Here is a 13,912-nt window from a genome sequence, read left to right on the forward strand (position 1 = left end):
ATAGTAATCCTTGGGCTGCTGATCAATCAGTTGTGCGCACAACTGAATTTTTTTCTGGGTGCTTTGCAACATTTTCTTCTGCACTATACTAGGTTTGTATTAGACTTCCCTTCTATGTTATTTGATGTGATTAATTAAATTAAATTAAATAGCATAGGTTAAAATGTGTCATCTTTCATCATTGTTTTATTGTGTTTTCATCGTGTGTTTGACATTTAAAACTGAATCAAACTTTAATCTCTTGTAAATGTCTATTCTCAATATCTCAGAATAGATCATCAGTAGCCTAGAGAAGATGATAAATTCGCTGAGATACATGATCACACCTTCCCCCCACACTGTAGGCTCAATCGCTGCTCATTACAGACCGATTCCTTAGAGGGAATTTAAGTGGGTTTGTAGAAATTACGGCTTTACATTCCTTTACATTCCTTATTTGTATAGCCCGCTTTAACACGTTCCATGTTTTAACGAAAAGTCTAGATACTGGTGATAGGCATAGTTGATGTCAACTCTAGCAAACAAAAATTGCATATCAGTGAACATTAAGCAACACATTTGACTTGTGCACACTCCCTTCTTCCTACCTCTGATAATAGCACATCTAATAATGGAACATCAAAACTCCCATTGTCACACTTAATTATCGACATGTCTAAATACAACTATAGAAGTCAAAGTGTATGACTGCTAATAGCCTACATATTCGTTGTATTAAGAGTTGCAGCCTTTTCTCATCCACACTAATGTAAAACTGCTTTCTCACAAAATTGGCGGCATGATTTGATATTTGGGTGATATGAAATAAAAGTGTACCAGCCAGTGATAACTGACAAATTGTCTTGACAGTTGAAGTTTATTTTTCATACTTTTTGACTCGTCATCTGTCAAACAGCAGAGAGATGCATTTACAAAACTGGTCAGCGACCAGTAACTAACTATCTAAACCAGCTAACAGTAAGGTTTGCAATAAACATGAGGCAAGTTTCTCAGTAACTATAACTAGCTATCTACCTTACTCAACATGACATGGAAAGAAACATGCTAGCTGGCCAAGTGGTTTGATATATCTCAACTATTGTAGTGGAGATTTGACTAACATTATGTATGGTGACCGTATGGTGACTGTACCCCACAGATTGCAAAAACGTCCAGCTCATTTAGCCTCATGTGTCATTGATTATATATAGTTGAATTTATGTGTAGAGAGGCCAATGTAAATGTAAAAAATCGACCAATAGCTTCTGTAGGTATCGGAAATCTGTTCTAACTGCCCTCGACCATATTACATAAGATAATGGTTATTTTATTTGATATAAACCACTTAATAATCATAACTATCAGCTCGAAGGACAGCCTGCCCTCCAGCTGACAAATGGAATGTTCACACAGCCTATTGTGACACCTAATGATACCAACCTATACCAACACCCAAAAACAGCAAGGTTCCAATCAGAAAACCAAAAATGATCACTCCCATATGCAGTACATTTAATCATAATTTATAAATGAGTCTATAATTGGTTCTGTAGTAGTAGCCTAGTAGCAAAAAACATTGGTAAAGGAGACAAATGCAGTAGGATTGCTACGAGAAAAAAACACCTCTTTACTGTGGGCATAAATTACTCACGTTGGTTATAACCACAGGAGTAGGCTATACATATAATGTGTTATATAGGCTATACATATAATAATATATTTATATAATACAGTATGCTGACATCTTCCCTTGCACATTTTCTAACACAATGTTAAAGACTTCAGTGTGTCATTGAGGTACAGCAAGCCTATCCAAAAGATGCCTACTGCTGGTTGTTTTGCCAAGGTGTAATACCGCCCAAAAATGTATGAAAATGGCACGTAAACCAAGCTCTGCCATCGTTGACAATTTCATATGTTAAACAGTGACCTACTGTATGGAGATCTCTGCATAGTGGATCACAAGTGTATTTTTGTTAGAACCTATTATTTTATAATAATAGGGAAATGTATGGTGTTTTGAAATTATGTAGATACTGTACCAGTGTTTCTCCTCAATCAATAACTGAAAGAATGACGTAAGACAAGTTTGCAGTGATACATAATGTTCCCCTCCTTCGTTAATACATCCTCACATCCCTCTCTCTTTCCCCTACCTCTCTCTCTTTACCATTCTTCTAACTTTATGGGAGATTAAACCTGCAGGACAGAACTCTGACGCAAGAACTCTGTGCCCTACAAGGGTTCACAAGATTAAGTTTCATATGGAAGGACACTCTTCCTACTGTAGTCTACAGAAAGTGGTGTAAAAGTAGAAATGCCAGAGATGTCTGGGCCTAGATTCAAGCCTGAACTTAGCCAGGCCGACAGGAAACAGAGGAGGTCTTCCTCTGTGTGTCAAGTGATATTCTAAATGCTCCCTGTAGGAATTGTTTGTGTGGTTTGTGAAAGCGGTAAACACATTAGGACCGCGGCGGCTCTGACGACTAGCTTTTTTTTAAACACAAGAAAACATGAACCAGGGATGGATGGTAGGGAGAGGAAAGAGAGAGGGAAGTCAGGCGGAGAGAATAGAATGTGAATTGCAAAACAAAATCACTTTTCTGCTTAAAGAGACTGCCCTTTAAGTGAATTCAGACCATTTTGTAAGCATTGTTTCTAGCATGAATGCTTCCATTCTATTTATATTACTAATCTAACTCTCACAGATAATATGCATTGTTGCTCTCATCTCTCCCTCACACACACACACACTCTCTCGCACGCACGAACACACACACACACACACACACACACACACACACACACACACACACACACACACACACTCTTTCTCCTCATCTCATTTTGACAGTGCATATTCACACAGCATTGAGTAATTTTGCATCTAACAGAGAGAAAAGCAAACACCTCACACCTCATACTAAAGCATCAGTGTTACAGTAGGAATCAAACAGCCCTTTCCTTGGGAAAAAAAACACTTTAACCATTCTTAAACACCTCCATCTGTTTTCTATGAGCTCATATGAGTGAGAGGTTGGCTGAACTGGCAGTGACCCGTATTACTCTGGCAACCACATGAGACAGATCTGTCTGATGGTATGTTTGTGTGTGTGCGTGTGTGAGCATTATGTTTATGTGGGGGCGTGGGGGTGTGTGTGTGTGTGGGGGGGTACTGATGAGGGAGTTACATTGTTAAAAATTATGTGAATGTTTGTGTGTGTGTGTGTGTGAGAGAGAGAGAGAGAGAGAGAGAGAGAGAGAGAGAGAGCTTGCCTCTGTGTGTTTGTTACACTGACTAAAGAGGAGCTGTATCAGAGGTGATCGAGGGGACACGTTTTTAAAAGGGTTGTGTGCCCTCTATCAATCATCTCTCACTCTGGCATGTCTGTCTGTCTGTGTGTGTGTGTGTGTGTGTGTGTGGGGGGGGGGGGGGGGGTGGGTGGGGGGGGTAGGGGTTAGCTTTTTACCTTTCTCCTTTCCTTCCTCTACTCCCCTCACTTCCTTTTCCTCCTCTTGTCCTTTTACCTTTCATCCTCCCCTGACTCTCTCTCTCTCTCTCTATCTATCTATCTATTCTCTGTGCATCCAGTCATGTTTGGGTTGAGGGCACCTTGTGTTAGTGGACAAAGCCCAGTACTGTTCTCTTTGTGGTTTCTCTTATGTTTCTCTGTAGTAAAGGTGGTAGAGCGGAAAAACAGCCCAGTGCAATTTCACAGAGGTGTTTAGATAATAATGTGTGTGTGTGTGTGTGTGTGTGTGTGTGTGTGTGTGTGTGTGTGTGGGTGTGTGTGTGTGTGTGTGGGTGTGTGTGTGTGTGTGCTTGTGTGGGTGTAATTCCTCTTCAATAGGAGTGTTTAATTCCCCCAGACATTGCTGTGATAGGCTGATTAATGACCCAGAGCCTGACTTAAAACAGCAAGAGACAGGATGAGGGCACAGCCCCCCCCCCCTCTGTCTTTCCATACCTTGTTGTCATAGTGTCATAGTGTCAACTAATTTTGGTCCTGGGCTGCATTGGACCAAATGCAACGTCACGTGGGCCGGAAAAAAAGAATACAACTAAACAAATGTCCACTGTTGTGCGCACCGGCGCCTCATATTATGACAATACTTGATATTACACTATACCCAGCTTACAATCAATGCCTCATTTCCACAGAGCTCAATATTACAGTGTCACAGTAGCTTTCTCAAAGTTAGATGAATGCCTCATTTTCAAGATGGGTTTATCTGTGGGCATCTGGAGGTTGGAACTAAAAATATAATTAATAATTAATTGTCCTCCACCGATGAAATCAGAGAGGGGACTATGATTCGGCCTCTGTCAACACAAAGCTGTTAGAAGCAAGACTGGTGACATTTGTGTTTGAAGTATAGGTATCTTATATCACTACAAAGTTAGTACAATCGTAGCCTAATGGCACCCAAGTCATTTTTCTCTTTGGTCACAGAAGGTGACCGCACCAAAAGAAAAGCCTTCCCTGTGGGGCGTTACATCATTCGTGGGGGACAAAATGTTTACTGTACACTTGTTTATATTTATATTTATAACCAATATATATAGAAATCCATTACAAGCTATAATAAGAAACTATAGACAGATATATACTGTATATTTATATTTGTATATTACATGTACCAAGTGCAATAAATAGCTGTAAGTAGGAGTCTTACTTTTTTTGTATGTCCTCTAATCAGGGGAGGGGGTGGTAGGTTAAAATAAAATAAAAAAGGAAAAGACATTATGCAAGCAATGGTTTCTGATATCACTTAATTGCTGTCCCATTTCAAAGCTGATCTATCCTTAAAAAATCAATGTTTTTTTTTTCACCCACTGGCCTGTTTAGACCTGACGGGCTGTATCTTTGGCACCCCTGTTCTGGGCGGATATATCAGTTGCCTTTGAGGTTTGTGATTTGTGGTAATTCACAGCCAATCATCAGATTAACTCTTTCCTATATTTGTTTTTACATTTCACAGCCATAATAGTTAAACTAGTCGCCAATCGGCCACCCAAAGTACATAAATGAAAATAATATATAAATAAATATACAAATAACTAAACAGGCCTCTCGTCCTGACAACTCTAATGTATTGAAAATAAATGGGGTGTTTTCTGTGTAAGGCGTCTGATAAACCCTGTTTTGGCCACTGGCGGAGGCTGCAGTGTGTGTGAGTGTGTGTGTTAGTGGGCAAGAGGCCGGTGAGGCGTCGCCAGGATAACCACTCCTGGCAGTTTGTGATTACCGATCCGCTCTCCCACTCCATCCTCTTTACTTCTCTGCTCCCCCACTCCATGACACACACACACACACACACACAAAAACCTCACAAACAGTCCTCTTAACCAAACTGCTCAGTCCTATATGGCGAACCCACGCCAGACCCAGGACAGAGAGAGAGAGAGTGTGTGTGTCTGTGTGTGTGTGTGTGTCCGTGTGTCCATGTGTGTGTGTGTGTGTGTGTGTGTGTGTGTGTGTGTGTGTGTATGTGTGAGTGAGAGAGAAGCCCAGGAGACCGGTCCACGGCCTGATGTATCGCTCCCCCAATCACTCAACTCTTACAGCCACTTTAACCTGCACTGTGTGGCTAATATTAGCCCCTCGGGGGCTGGACATGAACTAGCTTAATAGTACTATGGAGCATTATGAGGATGCATTAGGGCTAACCTGGAGCCTTGCAGGAATACAACCATGGATATTATGTTAGGGCTAACTTGGCACAACCGACAGGGTATATGTTTAAATCACATACGACATAACCGTAAGTCCCTTGTTATCACCAAGATCTCACCTCATCTTTCCTTTTTTATTTATTTTTAAGAGCAAGGATGTAGGCAGGGAAAGGGGGTAAATCTACCTTAGAGTCCACAATGAATCTCCCATTTCAAGAAACGCATGGAGCAATTAAGACCCAAAGGTCACACACACATAGGTTTCTATGCAGATCCATAGACACTCAGATGAGCACACAGCAAACACATGCAAACATACACACACACACACACACACACACACACACACACACACACACACACACACACTCACACACATTGTCTCAGCAAGACACACACACACACGTTATACACTCCTCTGATTGAGTGCATGTGTGTGAGTGTATGTGGACCCGTGTGTGTGTGTCAGCGGACATGTACGTGTTTTTGCTGTGTACTCATCTGAGTGTCTTTGGATCTGGACAGGGCAGTTATGTAAACTGCGGTGAATGTGTTGACTGTGAATATGTTGACGGGGTGAATAATTTCAAAAATGTACCATGGCAAAGTCATAAGCATGAGACTAGCCTGCAGCCACAGCCATAGCCATCCTCTCCATCCCCACTGTGGTCTGTGTTGGTGGGAGAGCATAGTATCACAACCATCCTATAATGTCTCATCCTACATTAACACACTGAAAACTCAACACTTACACAGGTGACTTTATTTTTTTTAACACAAACACTCTTGCAGAGTATGTGTCTTGCTGAGGCTTCAGAGAGAGAGAGAGAGAGAATGAGAGAAAGAAATTGAGAAATTGTGTGAGAGAAAAAGTTGTAGAAAGAATGAAAGGTATAGAGGGAGGGAGAGAGAGATTTTGGATGCCATTTCTCAGAGTGCTCTGTAGCGTGACACAGCCTCTCTACCGTCTAACCAGGCTTGGGTTCATGCATATGGATGAGCTACTGTACAAGGTAGTGAATTGCATGTTCGTTTGATTGCTGACTCCTTTTAAATTATTAACAAGGCAGTTTAAAAAATGGGAGCGTCACTCTGGCCCTAATAGGCCAGGATTCTCATTACTGATACTGCATATTCAATAGCCAGACCCACTGATAGGATTTTCGGCAGTGATATTTCTTGATTTATTTCTTGATTTATTTAATTTTAATTAATTTCTTAGCATTTATCCACCTTTTTCCTACCAATACATCCCTGGTATAAGGCCTTGTCCTGTAGTCTTGTCCAGGGCATGGCCTCAGAGTAGAGACAGGGGTTTCTGTAACAGGCCTTCTCTTGAGCCAGAGGGTGGACTATCAATACAACCACCCGTGCGTGTATGCGTGCAAACGAGCATGTGTGTGTGTGTGTGTGTGAGCGTGTGTGTGAACGTGAGTGTGTGTGTGTGTGTGTGTGTGTGTGTGTGTGTGTGTGTCTGTGTGTCTGTGTGTGCACACAGCATTATCATCATTGAGGTATTACACAACTTTGGTTAAAGCAACATGACCACTGTAAAATGGCACAGTGGGACTGTGGTCCAAACCACAGGACAACAATGAGGCTTATTGTACACGTCAACACCATTTTGCTCCCCTGTAAATCCTCCCTAGATCATTGTCAAAATTAGAATAGGTACTCAGTAGGCATGTCATGATTAATAAAAAACATGATAGAAAGAGTTGTTGACTCACAAATGGTTTAAATTAATACGTTTCCAGCATGGACCCTGAGAAATGAGGTGATGTCATACATTGTAATTTTTGATTTAAATAAATCAAGACAGACAATGCCATGGTTATGTAAATAATTGCAGCTTTAAGCTTACTGTAATAACAAAAGGGCAATTATCTCATTGACTAGTGAATCAATAGCCATTAAAACCATGTGCAGTCACATTGATAGGCCAAGCATGCATGTCAGAAAATCACACACACACACACACACACACACACACACACAGGTAGGGCTGAATATGTACCAGAATACACATGCCATAGACTTCTTCCTGTTTTCTCCTCTCCATAAACACACTCCGACCTTCCCAGTTCTCTCTAATCCAATTTATGTCCAGGGAATGAAATAAGAATGGATTTGCCTTGGCCCACTGTTTGTGTGTGTGTGTGTGTGTGTGTGTGTGTGTGTGTATATATATATATATATATATATATATATATAGAGAGAGAGAGGGAGAGGGAGAGAGAGAGAGAGGGAGAGGGAGAGGGAGGGAGATGTAGATACACAGTACATTACATTAATGTAATACAAGGGGGAGCAGAAACATTGCTTGTCAACCCTCCCTCCCCTCCCTTCATTCCCCATCTCTTTGACTCCTCTCCACATTGATCGCAAACCATTAGGTCTCTTATCCGTCTGCTCAGCAGCAGAGGTCCAAACCCCCATTCCATATCAAGTGTTCTCCCAGATCTGGGATGGGAGCTGATTCTTTCTATCCATTTTGTTACTTGTCCAGTTATGCTACTGCGTTTAAGCATTATTCATCTAGATTTCAGGTCTCATTGAAATCAAGAAAGGCCTGGCTGCAGTTTAGAAAATCCATTTCAAAAAGCAATTATAGCACAAACTACCGTATTCAATCCAAAATTCCAAAAACAAATATGACTTGATTTATTCAATCTTTCTTTCATTTTAAAGACTAAAAAAAAAAGAGTTAAAAGGGGAGTGGGGCAGTTCCCATGCCCTCTTCAAAGCATCCCTCCATCCTTCCCGAGAGAGAGGAGGAATACATAAATAAAAAACAAATATGTGTTTGTGTGTCCATTGCTCCAGCCCTCCTCCTTTCACTCCCTCCCTCTGCCAAGCTCCTTAACTGTGAGCTGCTCTCTCTTTTCAATATCGCTGATTAAAAATGTCTGATGCATCAACACGACTAAGCTGATTATAGATTTAGTTTTCCTAAGCAAAGGTTTCCAAAGAGAGGGGAAAAGTGAATGGGGAGGAAGAGAAACTCAGATCTTCAGAACTGCACTCTGTGGTTTGTTCTGAATGTGTGTGTGTGTGTGTGTGTGTGTGTGTGTGTGTGTGCAGCTCGATCTGTATGTTTGGGGATCTGGAGAACTGGGTATTAAGAAATCAACATCAAAACGTTTTGAAAGAGAGAGTGGGCCACGTGAAGGAGGTGTGAGTCTATGTGTTTGTGTATGTGTGTGAGTGAGTGTGTGAGCGAGCGAGCGAGCGTGCGTGTGTGTGTGCATGCGTGCATGCGTGCGTGCGTGTGTTATTGACAGTGCGTGTCTGCTTGCTAGGGACACTGGCTCAGCTGAGAGCCCAGTTCCTGGGGATAAGGAGGGCTCAGACTCTGAGCCAAGACACGCTTTGATCACACGTTTCTGTATTTCTTATGTCTCTTCCTCTCTTCCCTCTCTCTCTATCTTACCCTGGAAGTGCCGTGCGTACGCACATGCACGCGTGCAGAATGCAGAAAACATAAACTAGCTAGCCATAGCCACACCCACCCGCAGTGCAATCTGGGTTTTTTTACCTCTCAAAAATGTCCAGTACATTATAATATTATAATATTTTTGGGGGTGTTGATCGCTGTTGGCCCAAGAATTGGAACAGACGATGTATCATCTGATAGAAACCATCTGTGGGTAGAGACCAGGTAATAACATCCCCTCTTATGTCCCCTCCCCTCTACTGTTCATCAGAGATAGAGGATATGTATCAGAATTTGTCCCTGAGATACACAGACAGACAGATATGTTAATTTATTATTATCCTCAGTCTCTCCATCTCCCATCCCCTTCAATGACATACAGCTTCATCTAGTTATCAATCGAGAGCTGGGAACAAAATAAAGCCACCAACCATTCTCACTCTCTCTTTCTCATCCTCCTTGCTCTCATTTCTTTCCCTTTCTCCCTCTCCAGTGAAGAGAGCCAGAGCCATGAGGTCATTGGGTTATTTTGAGTCATAGACAATCTCCCGTTGTCAAAAGAACGAGATGGCATTGCCCATCAGACTCTTAAATATGAGTCAGTGAACTGTAGGGGTGGGGATGGGAGATGAAAGCATGTGTGTGTGTGTGTGTGTGTGTGTGTGTGTGTGTGTGTGTGTGTGTGTGTTCACAGGGTGGTGTGATGTGCCTAATGCAGTCATCCTCGATAGCTCTGTTGTATGCTAGCTTGCTAATTGCTCTGTTGCATGTCCACTGCTTGCTGTTCCTCGCCTTCAGGTGCTGCCGCTGGCAAGCTCTTCTGAGCTATGGAGAGCCGAGTGCGTAAGTCTTTCCTAACAGGACATAGCCTCTCCATTACCAATACTTCTGCTGTGCCAATCATGGTTGCACACAGTAACTGGGTGCCTTGTGGCACCAGGCTATACAGCAGGGCATCTCAGAGCAGCAGTGGGCCCCAGTGTGCCCAGAGTTTGTGGATATGCCCTGACTTCCACCATCCACTGTCCCACTGCCTAGTGGGTTAACCTTTCTGAGCTGACATGGCTTCGGCAGTAAGCCCCTAAGAAAAACCTGTGGTGAAGACCTGCATCATGCGGGCATCAATAGGCCGATGTCCTGGCAGTATTATGCAGAAGGTCATCATGAGCATATCATGCCACTGGAGAACGCAGGGTGGAGCCAAGACAATAAGCCAAAACAACCCATAGATCAGCTTGGATAAGGGTGGAACAATTGGCCCTTCGCTTGGGACAATAAGTCCCTGCGCAAGGGGAATTGCCTAGGGGTGCATAGAGTAGCTGAGCTATCTGTGACCTCCAAGGTTTCCCGGGCCAATCAGGAGGTACATGAGCAGTCCTGAGGGACAGCCGACATTCACTGCTCTATGTCAACAACCTTCCTGTCACTGACCGAATTGAAGAGAGCGTGACCCTCCTCTGCGATTGACATACGCCACGGTGGACATAACTGTTGTCACAACCAGTTGCTCGAGGACTCTCCCCATGGGGAAAGAGTCTCTCCACCACACCAGTGCTGCCAGACATCATGTGGAGATGAGCACTTGTCATTGCTGAGACGGATCCCAGTGGAGTGAGAACACCCATCGCTGGGAGTCTCGCACGTGGAGAAGGCCCAGCCGAATGACCTCAATCGATGGAGCCATTAGACCCAGGAGCCTCATAGGGTAAGATACCCCTGTAGCTGGGTGGAACACCTGCAGACACCCGTTTAGTGCCATGTGTCTGACTGGACACAGCTCTGAACAAGACTCTGAACAAGACTCCATGGTCAGATCTAAGAAGGTCACCGTTTGGCTGGGAATGAGCAAGCTTTTGACACAAGCCCCAGTGTTGGACCCGCAAGCTGTAGTCGGATTGAAGGGGTCCTCATCCTTCAAGCCGGCACATTAACGTTCTTTCTCTCTTTTTCGGCCAGCTTACTTTATTTTGCAATAGTAGTAGTAGTAGCAAACCCCAATTGTTGTGTCTTCCTGCTATCCTCAATGATCAATGTCTCTCCTCACCACCTCCACATCTCCACTCTCAGTGATGAGCCATCTCGTACACTCTCAGATCTCTACCTACACTGACAAGCCACAATCGGCGGCAGCCAGGCAGCCATCTCTCCACACTGTTTACAAATCTGCCATTCACCCCATGTATGCCCTTGTCACTACCATCTATACAGATCTGAGTTCAGTGTTACAGTTACAAACATTCCAGAGACCTAGAAACTCCCACACAGGGCAACAGAACAGTCTGTAGACACTGTCACCAAGTGAGTGGTAGTACACAAACTAAAGATACTCACTCACTACCTGTTTGAAATCTCACTTCAAAGAGACGGCAACAGCTCCGTCAGAGTCTGCAGTCCCCAAATACACAAGCTGTAAATATACCAAAGAGAGACATGGGGGAGGAGGGAGTTGGGGGGGGGGGGGGGGGGGGACTTTGGGGAGAGAGTTTTGAGTTTGTCTGGTACTCTAGGGTCTACTATATGATTAACTACGGCTCTTGTACTATACACAACTCACACTACTCACACTACTTACACACTACTATACAACCTCCAACACTAATAGAATGCAGGTAACTAGAATACAGATATAGGGGTAGGCCACTACAGATATAGGGTTGTGGACACAGGGACAATGACAGCTGTAAAAGATTGCTGTGTGTGTGATACAGTACTAGTGTGAAACAGTTTAATTGCAACTGAGGAAGAAAGAAAGCAAGAAAGCATAATGTATAAGAAAGAGGTGAAATTAATGTGAATACATGAAAGAGGTATATACAGCACTCCAAGACACACAGGAGGCGTGCATGAATCAATCTACCTATACACACAAAAGTAATAACATTTGCCCCTCCATTTCAAACAATTATCTCCCCAGCCATCGCAAAACTACAATGTATGCATAAAAACATGAGCTTGGAGAATTGTTACAAAACTTGTCCAATCATTCTAAAATGAATTATATTTTTGAGCTTTTACTCGTCATAAGCTATATACATTTCTCTTCTATCCTTCTGTTGTTCAATGTCAAGAATTCCCTGCTCACTTTGAAAGTCTTCTCATGTTTCATTTATTTTGTCTCTCTCTGCCCCTCTTATCCCCTTTCTCTCTCTAACCCACTCGCCTCCCTACATTTCTCCCTACCCTATTTTCTCTCTCTCTCTCTCTCTCTCTCTCTCTCTCTCTCTCTTTAATCTTCTGTCTTATTTGAATGATGTGTCTCTCCATCTCTGCTGACAGCATAGGTCATATCCGTTCTCACGTTGCCATGGTATTTATTCTGTGGCATTTTATGATTCCTTCTGAAGGGCCAACCAGATCAACCATCTCTGGGAATTAATGCAAACTGGGGGTGGGGACTGCCTGCCCAGTCTGCTGCTTGAAGGTGATTTCATCTTGTGAGGATGATGAATAATGTGGTGCTGAATCAATGCTGAATGCAGAAGTAGTGACTTAGCAGCTGCGAGGCCAGAGGATCTTCCTGATCACATTATGTGATCTGGAAAAGTGCCGGCCACTAGTTATAGCAGAAACAAGGGCTCAGAGTTTTCCCAGGTCACCCCTTCTCTTCCTTTACAACTGAAATCGTACCTGCAAAAAAGGTGGCATATTCACCAGCACAGACCAGCATGTTTATTGATTCTATCTTTCTGTCTACCTCTCTCTGTCGCTCTATCTTCTCCCTACATTTGCTCCTGAAATACTGCCAGAAAGTGTGCCAGCATGTGTCAAACCCCTGTTGATAACTCTCTCTGGCCAACCAAGGGATAACAGAGGAACAAAAGAAAGACAGGGAAAGAAAAAAAATAAGAGAAAAACAAAAAAATCATGGTCTAAAATTATCTCGGTTTTGGATTACAATTAGAGTAGGTCAGAGTTTAAAAGGTTCATGGTTGAGCGACGGTAGTGCGGTGATACCGCCATGGCAGTAGCAAGTAAACTTTTTCCACATTTTATTATACAGTGCATTCGGAAAGTATTCAGATTTAGATTTTCAGTATTCCACATTTTGTTATGTTACAGCCTTATTCTAAAATGGATAAATGTTTTTCCCTCATCTATCTACACACAATACACCATAATGACAAAGCCAAAATGGGTTTTTAGAAATGTTTGCTAATTTATTAAAAATAAAAAACTGAAATATCACATTAACATACATATTCAGACCCTTTACTCAGTACTTTGTTGAAGCACCTTTGGCAGCAATTATAGCCTCAAGTCTTCTTGGGTATGATGCTACAAGCTTGGCCCACCTGTATGTGGGGAGTTTCTCCCATTCTTCTCTGCAGATCCTCTCAAGCTCTGTCAGGTTGGATGGGGAGTGTCTGTGCAAAACTATTTTCAGGTCTCTCCAGAGGTGTTTGATCGGGTTCAAATCCAGGCTCTGGCTGGGCCACTCAAAGACATTCAGAGACTTGTCCCGAAGCCACTCCTGCATTGTCTTGGCTGTGTGCTTACGGTCATTGTCCTGTTGGAAGGTGAAACTTTGCCCCAGTCTGAGGTTCTGAGCGCTCTGGAGCAAGTTTTCATCAAGGATCTCTCTCTGTACTTTGCTCCATTCATCTTTCCCTTGATCCTGACTAGTCTCCCAGTCCCTGACACTAAAAAACATCCCCACAGCATGATGCTGCCACCACCATGCTTCACCATAGGGATGGTATTGGCCAGGTGATGAGTGGTGCCTGATTTCCTCCAAATGTGACGCTTGGCATTCAGGCCAAAGAGTTCAATCTTGCTTTCATCAGACCAGAGAATCTGGTTTCTCATGGTCTGAGAGTCCT

General features: G+C 43.0%; 1 protein-coding gene across 1 annotated transcript in view; it reads right to left on the reverse strand.

Annotated features, from left to right (window-relative positions):
* Positions 1–278: 278 nt before the first annotated feature.
* Positions 279–13,912, reverse strand: part of LOC310822295 (cholinesterase-like) — a gene marked incomplete at both ends in the record, with an annotated part of 31,971 nt that continues 18,337 nt past the window's right edge. Inside the window, one exon of the mRNA XM_083694640.1 lies at positions 279–286. Coding sequence (XP_083550766.1) covers positions 279–286 — 8 coding nt within the window. The remainder of the gene's footprint in view (positions 287–13,912) is intronic.

This window comes from Argentina silus, assembly GCF_951799395.1.
Source record: "Argentina silus genome assembly, chromosome: X".
Classification (NCBI taxonomy): Eukaryota; Metazoa; Chordata; class Actinopteri; order Argentiniformes; family Argentinidae; genus Argentina; species Argentina silus.